Here is a 23,412-nt window from a genome sequence, read left to right on the forward strand (position 1 = left end):
TTAAAATTTGCTCTAACATCATTAAGTACAGGATATCCCACAGAGAATAAAAAATAACATTTATATATATAAAAAAAATACTATCCCCAAGAAGGAAATAATATAAGCTAAGAGCATCTTGCTTCAATAGTCATCTGTTGTATTCAGAAAAGAAAAGTACAGCTGTATTACATTTGCCTGGATCAGTCCAAAGTTTTTGCAGAAAAAAGATAAGTTCAATCAAAATCTCAGGTTTCAATTTTTATTTTATATTTACCAATAATAAATGTGTTAGCTTATTTTGTACGCAAAAATTTTATTTAAATATGACCCGTCTTATTTTGCTTCATCAGCTAGAAGGAATGAAAAGTATGTGAAAAAGTCATTCAGTCGTGAGTGTTAAGGCTTCCATATTGGTCCCAGTGATAAGGGAATAATGCTGATTTTTGCCAGAAATGGGAAGAATGGACAGTTCCCATTTATTTATGTTATTTTGCTACACAGGATAGTCCACCCAACTGAATAAACTGCAATGGCAACTTTTATTGATTTCAGGAGAAGGAGGAAAGTTAAGCCAGTAATGAATGATTGTTAAAATCTCACGTTAAAAAAAATTACGACAACAAAAAAAAATGTAAATTTTACTCATATCTTAATTCTTTGTCCATATTTAAATTGGAATACGTAATAGCTGTTCTAGCCTGCTTGAGATTTGTTTGGGCAGCCCACCTGATACTCAGATACTAAATGCTGTCTTTAGAAATGCTACTTTATCTTAAACAATCTTTCAGAAGTGGCTGGATTTTTGCCTGACCAACATAATGCTGTTTGAGACAACGGCTGACCACATCTATTAATCTGGTGGTAACATTAGCTCTAAACCACTGCTATGAGGCCCATATAAAAATAAAAAAAGAAACCACCACTTAAATGCAGATTATTTTAGCCAATAGAATAAAGAAACATATGGAGTCTGCTGCAAGAAAGGGAATGCAGAGGTGAAGGAAAAGTAGGGGGGAAAGAAGTGGAGAAACAGCAGCAGTTCTGAGGATGAACACAAGCTGATGGAAACTGTAAGAGAAGCAAAGGCACCGCACAGACAGGTACTAACTCAAATTGTGTAACATCTGAGGATCATTTAACCTTTGACTCGTGCTAACTTCTTACACACAAATGTGGTTGGTATACCATTAATATAAGCAGAAAAAATATTTCTAAATTCTACTTCAGCTCACTCACCAAAGATGAGAAACGTGATGTATCCATCGCTACTAGTCTGATTCCCCTCAGTTAGAAAATGGTTGTTCCCTTGTTGCAGACTTCATGAATCTAGCTGTATCGTCTAAAGTTAGGTGGATTTATTTACTTTTTATTTTAAAAGCCAATTTCTAAAACATTCTTAGCATGGTATTTCATGAGCTTATTTTGACAGTCAAGTGGTACCACAGAAGGTGTTGCCATAGCAACCAGTATTCTTACACAGATTATTAAAAGGATTGGGTTAACTCTGCAGAGTGTGGGTCGTGAAGGACTATTATTGCTATGCATTTGCATAGACAAAGGAAGCAGACTACAGGTCTTTCCCTTCTATTTATGATGCCATGTTCCATGGTGGTTGCCCTACGTTTATATTTTAAACCGCAGAATTGTTGTACCAGAGAATAAAGTGCTTCTTGCCCCCTGGAGCAAAAAGCAAAGAACTGCAGCAGTGCTAGATACAGGAAAGCAGGTAACACACATTAGCTGTGACCTTACAAGGCAACGTAAGTGAATGAAGACAAAAGTCATAAAAAAAGTATAGTCAACGCACCTTCTAAAGGTAAAAAATACACACACATAACATCGAGAGAATTTTTTAACACAACTAAAGGAAGATGAATAATGAAATTCAATACATTTGAATCATTCAAGAGAGAACATGTGAGTATTTAGCCATTACAGGAACAGAGTAGAAAAAAATCATAGCAAAAATATTATTGAATAACAGAAAAAATACACAAGCAGAATGAAAGAGAGTTGTATTATTTCCATTAGATTTATTTTATATAAATAGCCTAAGATAGAGTGGAGATCACACCAATTTAAATTAATGTTGTCCATGTGAGGGAGAAGAAGTGGGGAATATTATATAGGCAGATCTCCTGATCATTCAAAAAAGGACCAGTCGATGTCAGAGTTCGTTAGACACACTATTGGAATAAATTGACTAGTACTCTTACGCACTTAGACAATCCAGGTATGAATTACATGATACAGGCTAATTTACAGATTACTGCAGATGAGGGTTGCTGTTTTTATACTTAATGACTGGTTTCTGTCGTCTTGCCCAGATTTCTGCTACTGATAAAGCACTAAAAAGGAAGCATTGGGAGAAATGTATGTGCAGGGTCAAGAAATAGTTATCGCTATCACCTTTCTCACCCATCCCTGCTGCCAGAAGCCTAGTTCTTCCCCAGACAACAAGTGCAAATGGATAAGTGGGAGTTGCTGCAGTGAGAGCACTGCATTTGCGAAGAGGAGCGACGGATTTAATACTTGCATGAGAGAAAGGGGAGTCAGAAGACCCCCAAACGGGGTAGACTGCGTTTGCATACCTGGGGAGAGGGACGTACCTGGAGGAGACAGGTGAGATACAGAAAGATCTACAGTCAATCCACAGACCTCAGACTGTCACACAAGCCCATAACACTCCCAACCCAGACCACCCAGTTTTCTGCTATTCTCTCCCAACCTTCATTCCTTTCCCAGAACTCCCTCATTGTTCTGTTCTGTTATATAATTTAATTTTGCCTCCTCAGAGATCCTTTGGACATGAAAATCTAATTCTTTGTGTGCTGCTGGGAAGCCTTGAAATAGCCCTGTGGGGAGAGTTTTAGTGAAACCAAAGTTAGTTATGCCCACTTCTCAGAAAAAAAGAAGAAATAAAGAGAGAGGAAGATATTTCTGTCCTAAAGAAAACTAGACACAATTGAGAACCTTTTATTCATGCCTGGTTTGACTCCAAAAAGAAAAAGTAAATGTAGTTAGAAAATGCCACCTAGAAAATGCTCAATTAATTGAATTTGACATTAAGAAATGGTGAAGTCAACATAAACTGTAATATTAAGCTTCAAAAAGGCCAAATGTGCGTAAGCTAGAAGAGACATGAGTATAGGCATCATGTATCCTCAATCAAAACAGACAGAAAACCTTAAAAGATATTCAATATAATATATGAAAAGGAAAAATTGGTAGGGAAACCACAAGACATTGACACAGAATAAAAGATTTAATAGAAGTTCTGTTTTTTACTGGAACACTGAATTAAGTATTAGAAGTTACTTATAGCAGTAAGAGACTAACAACATAATTTCTCTATACATAAAAAAGAGAGAATAATAATATAGCAGTAAGGGAGTAGTAAGATCTAGCATAAGGACATTGGACCATTACGATTAGTAGCAAGTTTTCTTCAGACTCTACTGGGCCTGACACATCACCTCTGATTTTCATATCTGATGAACATTTAGATCAAGCCTTTGAAAATTCAGGTATGGAAGTCTTCCTCTTCATGTCTCCATCTACACAAAAGGCAAAATTTGCCCAGTAGGATACGTTAGACTGAAGGATAGTTTATTCTGTAAACAGGCTATTTTTACTCCCAGTATATGTACGTACATCAGATTGGCTATCACAATAACTTGACATCTCTCTTCTGATCTAAGAGAACAAGCCAATATTTAGCAACAGACAGAATGATGAGTACAGATGAAAAAAAGAGAAAGTCTGTTCTGCTCTTAAAAGTCAACAGGAAAAGAAAAAGAGAGCACCTTTAATCCTCACTATTACTTAAAGCTACCAAGTTCACAGCTCAAGAAGCTTTACAGCATGTATAAAACATACATAAAGTTTTGGCCTTCCTTTTTACAGATGTCAGTGGTTTCCTGACTACCGTATGACTACCTCATTATGTAGACAAGTTTTCTCTATGAATACAGTAAGTCATACAAAACCTCTTATTTCCTTTTATTACCTCTTTTTCTGAGTTTTTAATGAAAACTGGTCTACTTTTTGCCTTAACATTTCTAAGCAGCCATTGCTAGGCAAAATGTGATTTAATTCCCTCATTTCAGGATACAGAGGAGACTTTCCTGTAGCAGTCCAGTGAAATCTAAAACCAAACATAAAAATCTTTCTTCATTTCTTGTATCTCTGTTTTTGCATAATTATCATCCGTTTGCAGAAGTATTGCAAATACCCTTTCAGACAGTATCCACTAGAGCAAGATAGCAAAACTGTAAAAGATATAAATAGGACCTTTAGCGTTTGCTATTACATCATAGTTCTAGACACTAACGTTAACTATTCATTTACCTTGCAGCATATCACATATTAAGAAAATAAGCTTTTTGAAATGGAGCAGCAAAGATGAAATCCAGACGGCAATCACCTTCTGCTTATGGAAGGTAGAAAGCGGCCAGACATTTGAGAAGCTAAATGCTACCACTCAGTCTGGAACAAAGAAGTCAGTAGGAGGTTTCTTCTGAAGAAATAGTTTGTTAGACATAGGACCATGCAAATATTTCATATGATCCTAACCGCTGGATTACAGAGGCATGCCTCTACCTCTCCTTTGCCTGGCCCAAAGGATATGTAATTATGTCATGAAATACAAGTGAAAAAAATACAATTCCGTAGTCTAATACTCCAATTTTACATTATACGAAGAACTAATAAAGAGGGAAACTGTTCCTGAATATCCTTTATAAATTAGACTGAGCAGGTTGTTCTCTGCCGCTGCTGTTCCCAGCAGCTGTGGCAGCGAAGCCAGGGACAGCAGAGCCGGGACAGTGTTCCCGTGCTCTCAGTGCTCCCCCTGCTGCTACCCAGGCTGCTCCCAGGGGAAAATGCCTGATGGATGCAGAAGAGAAAAAAGCAGCATTTGGGCATGAAATGTAACACCATCAGTTACTATTTTTCCACAGCAGGATCCCTACATTAACCAAATGCGCCCTTCTGGGATTCAGTAAGGATCCTGACAAGGAGGAGCCTCATTTACAAGACACATGCTATGTCTTACAGACGAACGACAGTGAAACATTCTGGTGGCTTGGGCACACCTTTCCCACATCCCCCAAGGAGGCCTTTTCATTTCCCATCCTCATTTTCTTGTCCTCCACCTTACTCTGCACGTCTGCAGCCATTCTTTCACAAATATGTTCCTAGTTTACATTTCTTTCATCATTTCATTCGCCGTGAGTCTGGTTAGAGTTTGATTGCACCTCCTGTATTCAGCAAGGGAATACCAGGAGAACAAGGATGGTCTTGTACCCAAAGCAGCTGAATGTTGGAGAAGGGTACTCTGTACCTGCCTCTGCCATAATCCCTGTGGGATGCTGGACATGTGATTTAAACTTCTCCAAGATGGTCACTGAGTTTGTGTTCCTTATTTCCCAGCTATATTGAAATTGTGAAGGCAAGTTTGCAGAAGTGCTGGGTTACATCAGCAACCAGCATGACATATTCTGTGACCATTTTCAATGGTATGTGAGACTAAGTGCTCTGAAAATCCAAGCTCTAGCAGTCCCAGACAGGAAGAATCTTGACCTCTACACCACTGCACACCAGTCACACTATTTTCTGACTAGGGCTCCGTAAAAAAAAAAAAAACAACTTTGTCTGAAGCAGTCAAAGGCTTTGAACTCAAGCACAGTAATGTCTGAACCTGGGAAGAAATTACTGTAACTTGAAGTCACCAGAAGGTCAGCAGAGTCATGGTAATTGACTATATGTAACAACAGTAAAATGTATTAACTTTAGGTAAACATGATTAATTCACACACGTGATGAAAAACACATGAATGTGTAGTTGCTGCCCCTCAGTGGGCAAGTGCTATTGACACCTATCATGATGAGCACCCCAGAAATTAACCATTCTGTCTTCAGAGCAGGATCTGACAGTATGCAGTAAATATGCTCTGGAACTAGATGGCAAGTACAATGTACACTGAATAAGGCCAAATTTATAAGTAAAAATGAGTTTATAAAATGAATGAATACATCTGAATATGTATTCAAAGCAGGGCCATACATTTCAATTTTTTAATTCATCCTTGCATGTAACATAATGACAATTAAGACAATTCTGAATCTTTGCACTACTCTCATAAAAGGATGCATACATACGTATGATATGACAAAAGTTTTAGCATTTTAAACCTAACAAGTTATTAATTAATCAGAAAATACTAGGCATAAACTAGAAAAGATACTTCTTCTTCCATCGATAAAGGAATCAGTATTTTTCAAGACTTTAAGATAGCTTTTCATTTGCTAAAAAACAACCATAAAAGAAAAAATGGCCCATCAACAGTGTCACATATTAATAAAAAGGTTGATCTTGGCTAATTTATTTTTCACTAAACATAAAAGCTTTTGAACTGCGTGTAATTTTCATATGAAGAATATTTCATCTATATATAAAAGCAACCACTAGGATGCTCATATTTAGTAATCTGATTTTTTGTGTGTGTATCTTAAGCGCAAAGCAAAAGATACTTCAATGTGTTTCAGTAAGAATCTTCACTCCTTTCTAACGCCTGTTGAATTTTATCATGTGAGTGAAGATTTTCAAATGACAGAAAATTCAAGAATTCAATAAATCGAAAAATTGTGGAGAATGGAACACTAAGTGCTTTTAGTAATTATAATTTAACCATAATAAGGAGGTATTTTTTAAGAATGATGTAGTACATGAAGCCTAAAGAATTTTCATTTTTAAGTGTCTTGGGAAGCATATACTGCATTTGTTTTTCAGTGTGAAATTAACGGGATAAAGTATTAGCTGCTTGAAGCTGCAATATGCACTGATTCAAAAAAGTGCTTAGAACATAGTTCTTTTAAACTAGTTTGCACTGTTTGAAAGCTAAGCATTTAATCTGAGCTATTTGTTTAATCTATGGATTAAACTAGTTGTCTCCTGCGCATGGAAATATGCACACTTCCACAACTTACTCCATCCTAATATCTGTGTTTGGGACAGGATTGAATTGCCTTCCAAATTAATTTCTCACTCTTAACATTAGGTAAAATACAGTGAACCTGTTTTTTAAGCACTTGTCTAACTTTGAGCGTGTACCTAACACTCGTGAATTGGACTATTTGCACACTTAGTATCAATTTCAAATACTTAACATCAAAACACTTCAAGTGCTGTTTTTGACCAAGGAAAAAGAACTTAGCACATTGAAGCACAAAGCCCCAAGACAGAATTCAACTCAGCAAGCCATATACACTGGAAGAACACTCTATGCTACAGAAATGTATTTCTAGGGATGCCTTTCCATACTAGATTTGACCGAAGTTGGTGTGTTGGAAGGGTATACACAAATGTAGGCTGTGCAAAAATGCAGGAATTTGGTAACTTTTTTTTGGAAAAGTTTTTTTGAAGTTTAAGCACATAAGTAGTTTCAATTAAGTTAATGGGATTTCTCATGTTAATGACAGGCTTATGTGTCTCCTTGAATCAATATGCACATGACTCATTCCAAAATGTGACTCACTGTGAAAAACTCATGTACCAGTTGAAAAAGGAGACTGATAATGAAGGGTACAGAAGCCTGCAGAAAAGCAAAATCAAGTGTTAATATTTTTAGAAATATTAAATAGAATTAAAAGCTTAAGCATATTTACCTTTGCATAAAGGAAAAAAAAAAAAAAATTCAAAGTAAAGACCAGCATTTTTGGCTTTAAATGTCACAGAAAGAAAATACTGGTTGGAGAATAACTACAGAGGCATCTCTGTATTTAACATCCCTATACTGTCTGAATGTTATCATATAACATTTGAAAAACTCAGTGCAAGGTAATTGTAAAGCAAATCAGCTGTAAAACATATATTTTTCTCTTTTTAAAGCTGTGAAAGAGAGGGTGGATAAGTGGGTGGCAGAATGATGAAACTTATAGAAAATACATTATTTGTCATGAAATAGAGCAGAAGGAACAGAAATTAAAGTAGGGGGAAAATCAGGTGGTGAGTGAGTAGGCAGAAGTCACCACTTTATTACTCCTCCAGTGCAGAGTTTTTTATTTAGCCTACATATTCTCAGTAGAAGTGTGTTACTGAAAATGCTGTTATTATTCCATTAAGTTGCCGTTGGCTTAATGAAGGACATAAGAGAAAATCATACCTGAATAGACAAAGCCAATCTAAAGAGGAACTATATACAGCACTGAGTTAGTCATCCGAAGATGAATGCTGGTTAAAAGTGCATAATCAAAAAGGCCTTGAAGAACGTTTGTACTAGATTATCTACAGATCCATCAGTAACAAATCACTAGCAGTTTGCCATATTGTCACCTAAGTATTGAATATAATATAAAAACAATGCAGTAGAATAGCTGACAATCAGATGAAACGTCTTGACAGGCAAGTCAGTGTGCTATAGAAGTTGAAAGCCTAACTGGAAGAGATCAGTCAAATAGCAATCTACCTTTTGATCTAGTTAAAACACGCACGAGCTCAGACTCTTCTAGAGGTATTAGAAAAAAGGATCACACCCCTCTGCCCCGTAAGAGATGCAGAATACTATCAACTGGACAACAGCTCTCATGCAGCCTGATTTACATGGCAGGTGGAAGCAGAATTCAAAATCACCTTCACTAGGAAGGCAAAGGTCTGGTAGGAAAACCTGCCAGTGTGAAGCTCACATACTGCAAGCTGCTGCTTTTTCCTGTCTTATATAATTAAAACAGTGATTTCACTGCAGTCATCTCAATAACCAGTACCACCAGATTTAGGACAGTGGTTGCTCTTCCTGTGCTAGCTCATCTGTACTGTTCTTTTTGCCTGTGGTAGATTCAACATAATATGTACAGATCTACCACAATACAAGCACACCTTTATGTTGTTTTCCAGACATACTCCTATGTAGCTGAAGAGCTAATACTTAAATTCTTTCTTCAGCCAGTCATCATATAGCATCTTAAAGGTCCTGTAAAATACAGATTAAAAAGTCACTCAGTAACATGCCTTCATCTATATCTCCAGTATATTTCTTATGAAGTATCTATGGCTAAATAAGTGATCTGTTAAAATTATTGAGATTCCTTAAAGGAAACACCGTTTTGGACAGAGACAAGGGCAAGGTAGTAAATATTCCAATACCCATAAGGAATCAACTATTAATAATTAAAAGAAAGACCAGCATAAGATTAAAACATTTTTACATTTCAATATTATTTTTGTCTAAGATTGACAGGCAGTGCTGAGGCTGCTTCTTTGCAGGCTGTGAACAGATCATATTCCAGAGATACTGGGCAGAGCACCAATATCAACAGAAATAATAGCAGTAGTATTAATAGAAACTGCTCAATCTCAAATAACTACTGAAGCAAATAAAATTGAAGAGCCTTTTCTGAGATTTTCCCTCATGGCACTAAACTGAACTTATAATAAGTTTAGGAAGGACAGATGCCAAGAGAAAAGAAAATAGATGATCAAAAATGGTGTAAATCATTCAACTTTTACATCCCTCTGGAAAAGTAATGAAACTGGTGTAAAAACAGATGTATGCATAGTCAAGTAACCCTGGTTTCTGCTTCTAATCTCAATTTAAAAACTTAAACCACTGAACTCAGCCAAGTGTTTCAGTATATAGTGAAGCTACAGAAAAGCTAAGGGGTGCATTTATAGCACACTGTTGATCTGTATTAATTCCATGGGCAAACATTTCTAATGCATAGTAAATATTAGGCAGTTGCCCCTTAACTCTGAATTACTCCTGATCTTGTATTTTATAGAGGTATAAAAATGTGGTCCAATATATTTTTCTGCTATTCATTTCCTACTTGCTGAGCTTATTCACAGGGAGTGAAAAAATCTGCCAACAGAATACAATGAAACTCTGTGTCATGAGTGGTCAACTACTTCAAGACTTAAGGACAAAAATACTTAATCCTTTTTATATGTCAATTATAAAATAAATGTGCTTTTTGCCATTAGGACAGAATAAAAATGAAATTAAGTGAGTAGTCCAAAGAAGTTGCCCAATGTTCTAATTTCAGCTACTAAACAATTTTTAAAGAAAGCGTTCTTTTGTATTAGCTTATCATGGGTGGTCATTTTGCCCTGTGAAATATGGCAGAATATTTACCATTAGCATTACTTGCCTCTTATTAAGAAGAGGCAAAGAAGGGAAACTGGGACTGCTGCTGCTAAGACAGTACCTACTTACTCAACTTCAAAAGAATTACAGAATACGATATAGTGAAACCATACATTTACACTTATCTCTACCCCTTAATGGATCCTCTAGGGGTTCACATAGCTCTGATGGATTAGTAGGCTCCATCTCCTGTTTACACCATAGGGATAAAACCATGCTGTTCCCCTCACTACAGAAAACAACCAAGAGACATACCCATATGGTTCTCACTCTTCTCATGCATTTCCTATCAGGTGGTGATCACCAGGCTTTACTGTCAGTTCCAACCTTATTCTTATACTAATAGAGTAGACATGAAAACAGTGTTAACATTAGGTATATACAAGATATTTAAGATTTTTTTTTTTCCCTCTACTGTTTATATCCTGTTGGCTAGGTAGAACACTCATTTATTCTAGGTCACTATGTATTAAAAAACACAATCAAACCTGCATTGGTACGTGCTGACAACAGTGATAGAGTTCTAGAAACATTACAGAAATACCTACCTCTGTAACATGCAGAAACATCAAAAGCTAAGAAGTTCTAGAATGATGTATTCCTTGTTTAAGATTGCAGGATAGAAAAGAGTACATTTTAAAGCATTCTTTCTCCTTCCTTCCTTATTAACTCAGTTATCTTTCCCCTAGGGTAAATATCTACCTATGACTGTGAAAAATAAATCTCCCACATATTCAATCTCAGGCTTTTTACAAACTATCAAAACTAATTTTTCAAGAGAGCAAAAATATATTTTCAGAAATTAAAATCTAATTGTACTTAAATGTTAGAGAAGTCCTTCATATTCCTTATAGATCTCATACATTGTTACATACTCTATTGCTCAAATGCGATAAACCAAACAGATTACTAAAATTTCACAAACATTTCTCTATCCTTAATGTTAACACTGCCAATCCACTGGAGGGACATTCGGATCTTGGTTAAGTTGCCGCTACACTGAGGTCCAGTGTCTATCTTTGGGCACCTTGCCTAGCCTCTAACTGCCACTCCAGAACACTGTGACTTTCCAAGTCCTTTGTCCTATCTGCCAGCTCCATGTAGATGTCTCAGCTGCTGACCTGAACAGCACCAGGTGCCTATGCTCATGCAACTGACTTGAGGGCTTATGGTGGGATTCAGCTGCCAAGGACAGGGCATCCAGGGTAGCTGTTGACCCTTAATCACTGAAGGCATGACTGAACCCATATTAGCACCATGCAAAAGGCACCTTGCGCATCCACGGTGACATGAGATACTTAACGTTAAGGCAGCTGGATCCCACCTTTGGAATTTCAGCACTCCTACTGGTGATACTCTGATCAAATAGGGAGAAAATGAACTTTAAGAGAACCAAGGAAGATCATGATGAAAAGAACTTTTTGTTCTCTTGTGAGGAAGAAGTTGAAAACCTGATTCTGGCTGGAACACTGGAGAAAAGTCTGAGCAGAGGAGAAACCTGAGGGAAACGCAGGGCAGGAGTCCATGACAGATTTTTGGCAGACCTCTAAAGAAGGTCAGAGCTTGAGGGAAACATCTCTGGTGACTGATATCCTAGTAATAGCAAAAGTCATCAGTCTTCCCGATGATTTGGTTTTGTAATAATATGACAAATAGAGAGTTGAGATTAATATTGCAAAATCACCTGTCTGGGTGGAAATCTCATGGTATTATCTTCTCTTTCTGTTCTTCAGAAGTGACGGAAATTCTCTCAGAAGATCCCAAATAAAGTTGGAGAGTGTAGCTTAAAAATGGACATCATGTTGTACACTATTGCATACTCACAGGATGATGGGCACTGAGGGTATGGAAGAAATGGAAGAGACAAGTGTTCTGCTATGCAAGCCTGGCAACAGTGTCCACAATGGCACAGGCAGCTCAGGGATGTTAAAAAAAGAAAAATGGCACAAATAGGGATGACAAAGAAGGTTCTCTAAAGCACTGGATAACACACAAAAAAAAAGATATTTAATTAAAGCAAATATACTTCATATTTGGAAGATGATGTCAAGATCAGTTCTGATAGAGTCCTCAGATCCTGGCTAATCCTGTTGAGATTAGTAGATTTCTTTGGTATTCATCTAAGTATAATGAAACAGAGGTTAGTCTTCAAATTACATATGTGCTCGGTACTACAACATATGACAGTCTCTGAACTAAAATGGTCCTTGTGAAAAAATGCAAAAATCTACTGTGGTTAATTTAATAAAACATAGCTGTCCAACAGGATTCTTGAGTAGATAAAATATTACTAATCATTTCCAGAGCACCCCAAATTTACATACAGCTTTATAGCCATAAAGACAAACAAGCTCTTTGATCTGAAAAGCTTATATTATAATTACTTTATATGGAAAAAATGCTACACCCATATCTGAGATCCTTATGTAAAAGAGATTTAGCTAAGATGAAAGAGTTCACAGCAGGGCAAGTGAAGTGGTTGGTAGCATGGCAAGATTTACATACAAAATAAACTTGAAAATGCAAGGATTACTTAGGAAAAAGAAAGCTTTAAGAAAGAACAAGCCTGAAGTATTGCAAGTTATGGAGGGTGTGCACAAACTATTTGTTCTTTTCTACTCTGTTAGATTTTACTATATACGAATAAATGGAAGCATATATTCAGCAAATAAAAGAAAATGCCTGTCCATACAGCACATGTTCTGCTAAACAGTAATACAGTGTCACTGTGGTAAACAATGTGAGAGATTGGAGCAAAAGGATTAGATACATTTAGGATTCACCAGTACAACATAACAGCCTAAACACATAACAGCATTCAGAGAGATTCATTTGTCTGTAAGCTATTTTCCTGCAAGCATCTGATAGTCAAGGAATTTGCCACACACATACATAATTGGACAGACTAGTTAAATATTCCAGAAAATCATTCTAGTGGAAAAAGATTAGGTACTTTTTAATGCAGATTAGATGAACTGGTGGCTTGGCTAGCACCTTCCTCTAGTTATACTTTACTCCATGTAGTTTAAACCACACTAAGTGTTGTCATGTTTTGGGATTTTATATTCTTAAATAAGCGCTGACTATCTCATAGGGTATGTCTATGCAGCACGCTGGAGCATTGTCGAGCAATACTTCTACCAGAAATCACAGCAGCAGGGAGCTGCAGGCTAATTTAGTTGACTGTGAAGCATGCTACCGGGAAAATTATTCTGTGTAGCGTTCCACACGGCTGCTGTTAGGATGTCTCTAACATGGAAATCTTTACAACACTGTACTGAAGCATAGCATAACCTATAGATACAAACGGAACCTATTTTAATAACTACAGAACACAGGTTAGGAAAGGATACATTAAAAATGCCTGAACTTCCCTTAGCTAGGTAAACTACCTAACAGAAGGGGCAAAAATTTGTATGAAGTTGGTACATTTCACTCTGCTTCTTTGTGATGACCACCTCATGTTTAGATAGAATTTAGAAATCTAAATCTAAATTATGTAAAGTAGCTTACGGCAAGTATATCATTCTATATTGACCAAGTGGATGCTTGGTACTGGATGTCACATTATAAATGTCTCATGAAAAAAATAACAGCAACAATTCTTCTCGGTGGGAAATACCACTGTGTGCATTAAAAACTGGGACTAACAGATGGTTTTTAGTTGGGTGGTAGCTTTTAAAAACAAATTTTAAAGTTATATAATCTTATCTTCAGAGAGTGGGCAGACCTTTGCAACAAGGGAATCTTAAAAAGTAAGGTTTACATATCCTGGGAGAGACGGCCTTCATATTTTTACTTCCCACAGTAATAAGAGTCAGTATATGCTTGTAAAATGAGATTCATAACTGAACTAGGTCTAAGAGTTAAAGAGCAATTTAATACAAAATTTTTGCAATGTCAAAATTTGGCAATACATAAATTATCTATCTATCTATCACTATTATAAAAGGGGAATTAAATAAAGCAACAATATTCCAAACACTGACTCTCAGTACAATTCTCTTTCTTTTTTTTTTTAACATCATAAATATCTGCAAAATACAGCAAAGCTTTATTATCAAATTCAATAAATGTTACTATATTAAATAATTTAAAATTTATCTGCTTGTCTCCATGGAGTCCCAAACAATCAGGCCTGATTGTCTTACTATTCCCTAATGAATAAGTAACCAAAATTGTTCTTGAATGTGTTTTTAATGTATCCTCATTAGTCAGCCATTGTATGTACTTCTGGCTTGCTCATCATCAGAGTCATGTGGAATTTTGTCTCACTCTCTCAATAATGCCTGTATGCAAGTGTGTGATATTGTAAAGGCTACCACTTTCGAACCAAGACAGTAATCATAACATACTCCAGCATGTTTGGTCACTCTTAGCCATCATAATATTTCAGCCCAGCCATTATTTATTTAAATGTTATGTTAAAAAAAAAAAAAATCAGTATTATTGAATAATGTTACTAAATTGTTTACCTCAATGTTCTTCAACAAATTTCAGTGATTATTACTTTGTAAAATAATTAAAAAAAAATTTTATATGTGTGCTTTTTATAAAAAATAATTGTTCTTTGCCTTAGAGAAAAAAATGAATAACTGACTTCTAAAGGACCATGCATAAATTTTATTCACCTCTAATATATTCATTTTTAGCCATCTTCTTTCAAAAACACACAATTCTATCCTTTCAAATCTCCCCTTAGATACAAACCAAACATGATCACAGTTTTATTGCCTTTATATACCCTCAAGTTCTTGATTTTCTGACATAAGAGAGTAAAAAACGAATCTTTGCTTTGAATATGTACCATCGCTATTTTCAACAATGTTAATATAAGATGTTTTTAAGTATTTTTTTTTTCACTCTCTCTTAACGTACATAAGTATCAACTTCCCTTTCTGGATCACAGAAGTAAGCAGAAATTGACATTTATATGCCTGTGATGAAATCAAAATCTTTTTCCTGAGACTACACAGAACGTTTCTTCATGTTTAAATTTAAATTACTGCTGCCGGCCTTTATTATCTATTATATAACCACATTAAATTTAATCAGATATACTGCTGCCACTTCTGTGAAATCCCTCTGTAATGCAGTCACTATAATCCTACATGGTTTTACTATCTTCAGTTTTATTCTGTAAGCAAAAATAAATAGAGGCACCTTATAACTTAAGTTTCTCAGTATTTATTCCAAGTAATTAAGTAAAATCCTTTAACATATATACTGTGCTGTTAACAGCACAAAAGCACTTTCTGGAACTATGTCTTCTTTAATCTAAACTCATATCACATATCCAAAGACAGTAAGATATTGTATCTGCAAATCAATAACATAGTTTATATATTATGCTTCTGAACACAATAGCATAAATGTAAAAGCAAACTTTGCAAGCAACAATCTACTACACAATATTAAAGGGACTGATCTGAAGAAAATACTTCAATTTGGAGCTTCAGTTTTATTATGTGTATATGGCAGATTTTATTATTTTAGAATTAGTTTTAGTTCAAAAATTCTCATGACCTCAAAAAATATGGAGAATAGTTATTGTTACTAAGCAAAAAGAAAACAACTTTTCAAATTCATTCTTAAGTAAGGACTGGAAATATATAATAAATTTTTGAACACAGAATAAGACAAACCTCTTTTAAGAGTCAATTTTAAGAAAAACTAATTGAAATAAAATATCAAATTTATGAAAGGAAAAGATTGAGATATATTGTATCCAATATGTACATCTTGCAAATATGTGTGTATATATACTCATACACCCACATATGGAAGTGTAGAGGCTGTCCAAAGCAAATAAAAAGTAATATGTCATTCTCTGGTATCCACAGGAATTTTTTCTTACATGGACATAAAGCCCATACTTCTCTTTTCTGATTTTTTTTTAAATTAAGAAACACAATGAGCAAACACATTGCAATAAATACAGCATATTTCTGGTTTTAATATTACATTTAGAATAATTTCTTCTCACATGAATACATAGACAGGAACCTCAAACCTGACAAGAAACCGGTAGTGATGTTAGTTAGTACTCCAAGGACAGAAGAATCTAAATTAAAGCAATTTCCTTGCAGGAGCTCAGGAAGATTACTCACAATATACACTTTGACATTCTTCTGTTCATTTTCCCGATACACTTAATTTTTCTGGACCCTGCTTTGCAAGTTATACCTATTTAAATTTTCTTACTTAGTCTTGAATTCACACAGATTGTTTGAATACACACTTCATGTGTAACCTCAGTGTTATAATACACCTCTAAATTTAGCCCTGATATTTTAGTTTGTACTTTAAATGTATACCATGGTGTTCAATAAATTTTCCTCTTATAAGAATTATAGGTGTTTGTTTTTAAGCAGTTTGTAGGATCAACCGTGTTAAAAATGCATTATTTTAGCGTAGCAATGAAAAAAAGTTGGAAAACTCTTACATAAGATGGCTGCTTTTGTTCTTGAAATTACTGAGCCAGACTGCCATCTATTGGAAAACAAATATTTTTTAAATTATACTTTTTTTTTTTAAACTGAAACTACTGTAAGTTATTGTCAAAAGCTGATTTTGCTGGCAATCATACTTAAGACAGCTTAGTTTTTAAAAAGGAAACGCCTAAGTTAACTAAAGTATGATACAATCAAGGATTTTCCTACATCTTTTTCCACCTCATGTTTTCTGGAACATGTTTTGAAGCACAGCTCCTTTTCTGACTTGCTGAACAATCAAATCCTAGTTATTTGGAGTGAAAGTTTTGTATTTAGCAAACATAGAAAAACTGTAGCATGGCAGCACTGAACAATACGCAAGTATAAAGCTTTCCCAGCTCGCCTGTGCAGCAGCTATCAGGGCTTTCCATGTCTTTGCATACACAGGGGAACTAAAAAGTGTATTCAAGTCACGATGACCAAAATGGGGGGAAAAAAGGCAGAAAGAAACTGGGAGTAAAAATCTATGAATCCACCATCAACCCCATCCAGTGTACAAGCCTTCGAGAAAAATGGGCAATTCCAACCAATATCATTTCAGATATCTAGGTGTATAAATGCCTTTTTAGAGCTCTGTCTGAAGTAGCATAATAACCCACATTTCCAGTTGCAAAATTGTGTTTAATCTGGCCTTTAATTTTGTGGAGACAATGAACAGAGGGTTGTTGTCTGATATCTCATAATATACATGTTTTATTGACCGGTGAAGACAGACTAAGAAACATGGAATTAATATTTTACAAGACAACACATCAAAAGTACATTGAAACACAGCTACAGTTGCAAAATCAAGCACTGAAATTATAAAGTTTCCAGTGTAGCTTTAACTTGACTTTCTTTAGTTTATTCTTTATAATGTACTCTTCAAACAAAAGATCACATTAACTTATTCTCATCTGACTTTGTGCTATTCAGTAAACAAGCAGTTTTCATCCTCGTCATTAATTGCTCTCCTCATTCAGGAAACTAACACAGTCTGCTTCTCCAGAACCCCAAGATTTTCCCAGTTTCCCTTTAAGCTTTTGGAATGGAAGTGTCCTGTGGGGACATTTTTACTGATCTCCAGATGTGCTGCTATTCACATCTACACTGTGGTGTCTATTCTTATTCTCCTTACTTTTACTTACTGCTCCATTTTACCTTCCCCCTCCCAGATGTTCATGCCTTCCAGTCCTCAAGATTCCGCCCTTCAATTTTCCTATTCAGCTCTTCCATGTCCTGAGGAAAGTTAAGAGTCAATAGAGAGCTGACTAGTAATTTGGAATTAAGGTGACTGAACCCAAAATTTTCATTCAGAAAGCTCTTCTTCAGTTTCACCTAACCTCAGAGTTGTGCAAACTCTGCTTGCTATTTGACTTTAAAATACTATATGCACATAAACCTCTGGTTTTGTTAATGCCTTACACACACATGTCACACAGTTGGTCAACAGAAACATATTAAGTAATAAAATGTGTAGTGTTTTCAATGCAAAATTTGACGAAAGCAAGGAAGTCCATTAGTCCAAACATACCAGAACAACTTGCTAAGTGGTTGGATGACTAATTGTCCAGTGACTCATCAAATGGAGGAATGGATTCGATTCTGTCCTTGGCCTACGAGAGTTCCAACCCACAACTTCTTCAAAAGAATATGTGGTATTCTACAGGTGCGGTATCACCGACCAACAAACAATGCAAGACATCTGAGGCCAGAAAAGGAAGAAAATTTGCTAGTGAATAGGGAGTCTTAAGTCCTGCTCTCAGGATTGCACTGGTATTTTTCCAGTGGTTGTAAAATCCAGAAAGAATACTGGAGGGGATCAACAGGCTGATGCTCAGTCCTTTTATTTGGGAGACTATAAATGTGATGTTAAAACGCACCCTTATGCTATAGAGAGAACTGAACCCCACTCTTCCACTTTCTAGATGGAGCTTTTTACTGTTACGTTACTGCATTAAAAAGCAGGCATCCCCACTACCCTTACACTAAACAAAAACAGTGAGCCCTGCTCTTTCAAACAAAAGAGGCTGGCACTTAGATTCAGGAGAGAATTCCAGGCTGTGGATCCTAGATAGACAGACACTCCTTTCTGCAGTCCTGAATCAATCTAAATCTTATTTAGCCAGAGCAGTACCACAGGTGATTTGGCCCTCTTCAAAAGAACCAGTTGTTAAAAAAAAACGCTTTGTAACACACTCTGCTTCCTGATGCTTTCTCTTTCACGTGCCCATGCTAGCCTCAGGAGGTGGCTCCTGATGCTTCTTGCTCCAACTTACTAAGTTTTTGACCCACAAGCTACTATTCCAAACAGAAATTCCCCAGTCTTGGCCTCCTATTTCTCTGAACAATAACATGATGCAAAAAATGCAGATGTCTCCTAGCAGCCAGTTCCTTTGCAGAATCTCCCCAAGGGTCACGAAGTGTCATGACTTGGGTTTTGGAACCTCTTCAGATCACTGGACTACAGCAGAAGTTGAAAAGCCTGTACCAGTCATCGTCTCTGGAAACAACATTTATACAGGAAATGGCATCATCTGATGCATTACCAGGGACCTGACTTCTACACCTCTTCAGAGTTGATGCTGGCACAGTAAACAATGAATAACAGAGAAGACCCCACTTACTCTACTGAGATTTTTACAGAAGCTTCCCAGGGAGGAGAAAAGTGAAGTCAGAAAAAGCTGTAAGAATCTTTCTCTTCTTTCATACATATCCAAGAAATCTATTTCTGACTCTCCATATCTATATATGTCTCCACTTCTCTCTTTCTCTCTGTATCTCCACATTCTTACACATAAATATTCATTTAAGTTTCTTCAATCATCACCCTCCTATCACACTTCTTCCACCACCATGCTTGCTGGTCCTACCCCCAGAGTAGTTTGGCAGCATTCACCTTTGCACCCATTTTCAGAGCTAAACATATCTCTTCATTTTAGTGCTTCTTCCTGACGACTCTTTGATGGCTCCTTACAGCGCGCGTGGGTGTTCATATCACCCATGCACTATACAGGGAGTCTACAAACCAAGGGAAGGCAGCACGTCCCCAAAACTAAAACAGTGTGTCAAAACTGAGAGCAACTTCCTTTTTTTGATGCAAGGCAGCCAGGTAGCAACTGAACAGACTGAGTGACCTTAAAATACGTCAATAAAATGAAATGGATGTTTTAGATCAAACAGGAAAATTCCACATCACAGCAAAGAGTCCTCTCCATATAGGTCTGTATAGTTGGGTTTACTCTAGGGGAACATGTGCTCTGCTCTGCATCTTGATTTCATGTTGGGAGTGTGTACCCATCATCCTGATTGTAGTTTTCTTTGAAAGAAAAGCTGGGTGTGCTACTAGGAGAGAGCCACAACATGCTTTAAACAGTCCCCATTTTTGAAGATTTGTTTTCACATCTAGTTCAATATACAAATAGGTGAAATCTCAAAAAATATATTGCCTAATTTACCTTTATATTTGCTTGCCATACGCAAATTACAGATTTAGTGTCTGAATACTTCCTATTCACATTGTATTTCATTTAGGTCTGTAAAAATTTCAGTCTAAGTAGACAGAATTATATGGATTACATTTTCTGCAAAACAGCAGCTGAGCAGATTTAAATGGCAGTTAGCACATAAATACAGAGAGACACTAGAAAGATGTATAAAAATGCTTAAATGGGACAGTACCTTGTTCAGACTGACTTCAGTATGGGTTATGTGTCTAATCATTCAAATATCTAGAAGGGCTTTACAAAAGTATCTACTGCATTTCAGGGCAGCTAACCATCTTTGTAAATCTCATTCTGTCTTCATATATTGTAATAAATCCTCTAGAATACAAAAATCCTTAACTTGCCATGTTTTTCCCCACATATGAGAGCATAATTTTTCTTAACTTATAAACAACATTAATTGAAATTTAGCACTTAGCATTTTCCCTCTGTTCTGTGCTTTATTCCCGGGGCAATCCCATTTACTTATTTACTGAGGAAGAGAATTCAATTAAAAAAAAAAAAAAGCCTTGTTACACTGTAAAGAAAAAATGAATCCTAGAGCACTTTATTCACAGGATTAGTAGTAATGAAGTCATATTTTCAACTGTAGCTGGAAATCACTGAAGTATCACAACCACAACAATTTTCAGTGTTAGAGACTCAGTCTTTAATACCACTAGGCTACTGGGAAAGCTATATAGTAATAAAATGTATAAGAATCATAACTGAAGATGCTTAGTTGCTTCTTTTGGGGGGCACTTCTGACCGGATTCTGTAAGCATTTAGTCTTCGGTATAGTACTGAGCACAGTGATTTCAACTGATTTCTCAAAAAACCCTTCCTTGCACTCCCCACACTCAAAAGAACAACTAACCTGAACTTTTGGTCACATTAGTGGTGCCATAAAAAGCCATTCTGAGGTATGGTAAGCAATATCTTTATAAAATAAGGGGAACATTAAATTCTAAATCTGTAAGGAGCACATGCTATATTTTTTTTTCTATTATAATGTTAGACTTGTACTATTCTCACTCTTGTATTATTTCTTTCTTGAATGTGCCATAAATAAAGCAGATATAACTGAATATATTGTCTTTGTATCCCATCTTACTTACTACATTAAGCTTGGTTTGGCTTCCACTGGTCATAAGTTCTTCCTCTGATATTTTACTAAAATTGTCCAGATAATGGTCTGATATTGTATGAGACAGATCTTCAAAAGAGTATTCCTTTTCTTGGCACAATTTGATTTCATCTAAGAGCTTTGATAATTCTCCAGTCACAGCTTCACCTTTAAAAACAGACACACCATTAGTCAATAATTAGAATACCAGACGTAATTTATGCCTAAAAAGGAAATGCACATTCTTTAAATTGTATTGAGTATCTGTTATATTCCATGCCTTATCGTCTAAACAGTGATCTTCATGCACAATTCTCCCCTCAAAAATAACGGCATCTCATTCCAGAATGGGAATGACTGGAGGTAATCTACTTACTTCTGCATTCCACTATACCTTGCATTTAATTAGGATGAATTACAATACATACTTACCCTTTCCCTGTTTTCTAATCCTGAAAATTGGCTAGAAATAGCAACTATCCAAGAATGTAAAATTAATCCAGGAAAGGAAAATTTCTACAAACATACAAAATCAGTGTCCCATACACTGCATTGGGTTCATGTTTGCTGTTGTGATCAATTAATACACTACATAGATTCCATAAACTGTAAGCAGTTTGGAACTGAGTTTTTGAGAATGAATATCTGTCCCATCAAAGTAGCTATGTTTTATAAACAATTCTTACTCGCTTTCCCAGGATTAAATGGAACGGTGGAAGGATATACTGGGCAAAATCCACAAGTTTAAAACATGCCTTCCTACAGCAGTCTATCAGAAACCCATGTTTAGTGCATTCTGCATTGTATTTCATGTTTTCTCCTTAATTTATCAGATATCTTCAGTTAAGAAATCTACCAAAATAGTAAGACAATGGGCTTTATATGTCTATAGTAACTGAGGGCCACTATTAGAAATTCTAGTAGTAATAAGTATTAGAATCTCACTAAGTGCTAACTTTTCTGGAAATAGCCAACTGGCAGCAGCAAGACCTCCGCAGAGTAAAAAGCTACTTGTTATGAACAATTGCATTAGGTTCTGATAATCTATTGCATATGTGTTACACAGCTACCTTCAGTAATAGTAATGAAAATATGAGTGAAAGCCAAGTTTTTCCAGGGGCAAATAAGAAATCCCTTCTCTTGACTAGGTTTACAAGAGTCATATTGTTGGAAACTACAGTCCTTAGACTTGATAAAATACAGACATAATTCCATTTTACTCCATTTTTGGGAATAAAATGCTGAAAAAGGAAAACAGAGTGAGTATATTAAGCTCAGCATACATACCACACATATATGCACATTCATGTAACTAAAGAAGCCCCAGATAAAATTCTACCTTCTTGCTCTAGAGCTCTTTTTGTGTCATTTTTCTTCACAGTCACTGTTTGCTATGCTAGGTAAACATAAATATTCTAAAATATTTTTTAAAGTACAACTATGGTCACTTACGACTGAAATTTTCAGAGCCAAGAACAGAAGTTGTTAATTAAATGCATCTAATTGCCTTTTAATACTAAGTAACAGAAATTTTGCATTCAAAACGCTTGTTACTCTTAGTCATCAGTAACTTTGCACAAAACTTGTAAATCAAACAAGGATATAATCAGGTTTATTGATGTTCTGCTTTTTAATTAGAAAATTGAAATTATTCCAGATTAATATTATAATAAATAAAAATCGGAAGTAAAATACCTAAATATTAAGAACTATTCTAAAGTCATGATAAAGTGCCCTAAGAAGAAACAGGACTACTGTTTCCTACAGAATTATGTTTATGTCTCCAATCCCATGTTCTCCCCCACATGGCCTGCAATATTTCTTACTGGGCAAGAATGAATTCTGTGTGACAAAATCAGAACTGCAAGGGTGCTGACTGACCTGTGAGGAAGTGTACACTAAGTGGCTGGCTGATTGCTGCCAGAACGAATACATAAAAGTCAAATTTTGCCTATTTCTTTCAGTGCAGGTACTAATTAAGGTCTCTCTCCTCTATCTAGCTACCTATTTTCATGAAAGTCACAGAAAGGTAATTGATACTGCTATCCCTCTTCCAAATTTGGTCTAAATTATTTGAAATTAGATTGTCAGAGAATGGCAGACAGATGGATGGGAAGCACAATCAAGTATAATTTCTTTCCTTTAGAATCAGATTACACAATAGACAAGCAAAAGCCAGCAAGCACTTTTTACAGTATTTATAC

At 35.8% G+C, this 23,412-nt stretch overlaps 1 protein-coding gene across 2 annotated transcripts in view; it reads right to left on the bottom strand.

The window, feature by feature from the left end:
- ANKS1B (ankyrin repeat and sterile alpha motif domain containing 1B) overlaps positions 1 to 23,412 on the bottom strand; it is a 449,770-nt gene that overhangs the window by 341,965 nt on the left and 84,393 nt on the right. For both annotated transcript variants that reach the window (XM_075151688.1, XM_075151680.1), the window contains exon 8: positions 21,201 to 21,376. In XM_075151688.1, coding sequence (XP_075007789.1) covers positions 21,201 to 21,376 — 176 coding nt within the window. The remainder of the gene's footprint in view (positions 1 to 21,200; positions 21,377 to 23,412) is intronic.

This window comes from Calonectris borealis, chromosome 1, assembly GCF_964195595.1.
Source record: "Calonectris borealis chromosome 1, bCalBor7.hap1.2, whole genome shotgun sequence".
NCBI classification, from domain to species: Eukaryota; Metazoa; Chordata; class Aves; order Procellariiformes; family Procellariidae; genus Calonectris; species Calonectris borealis.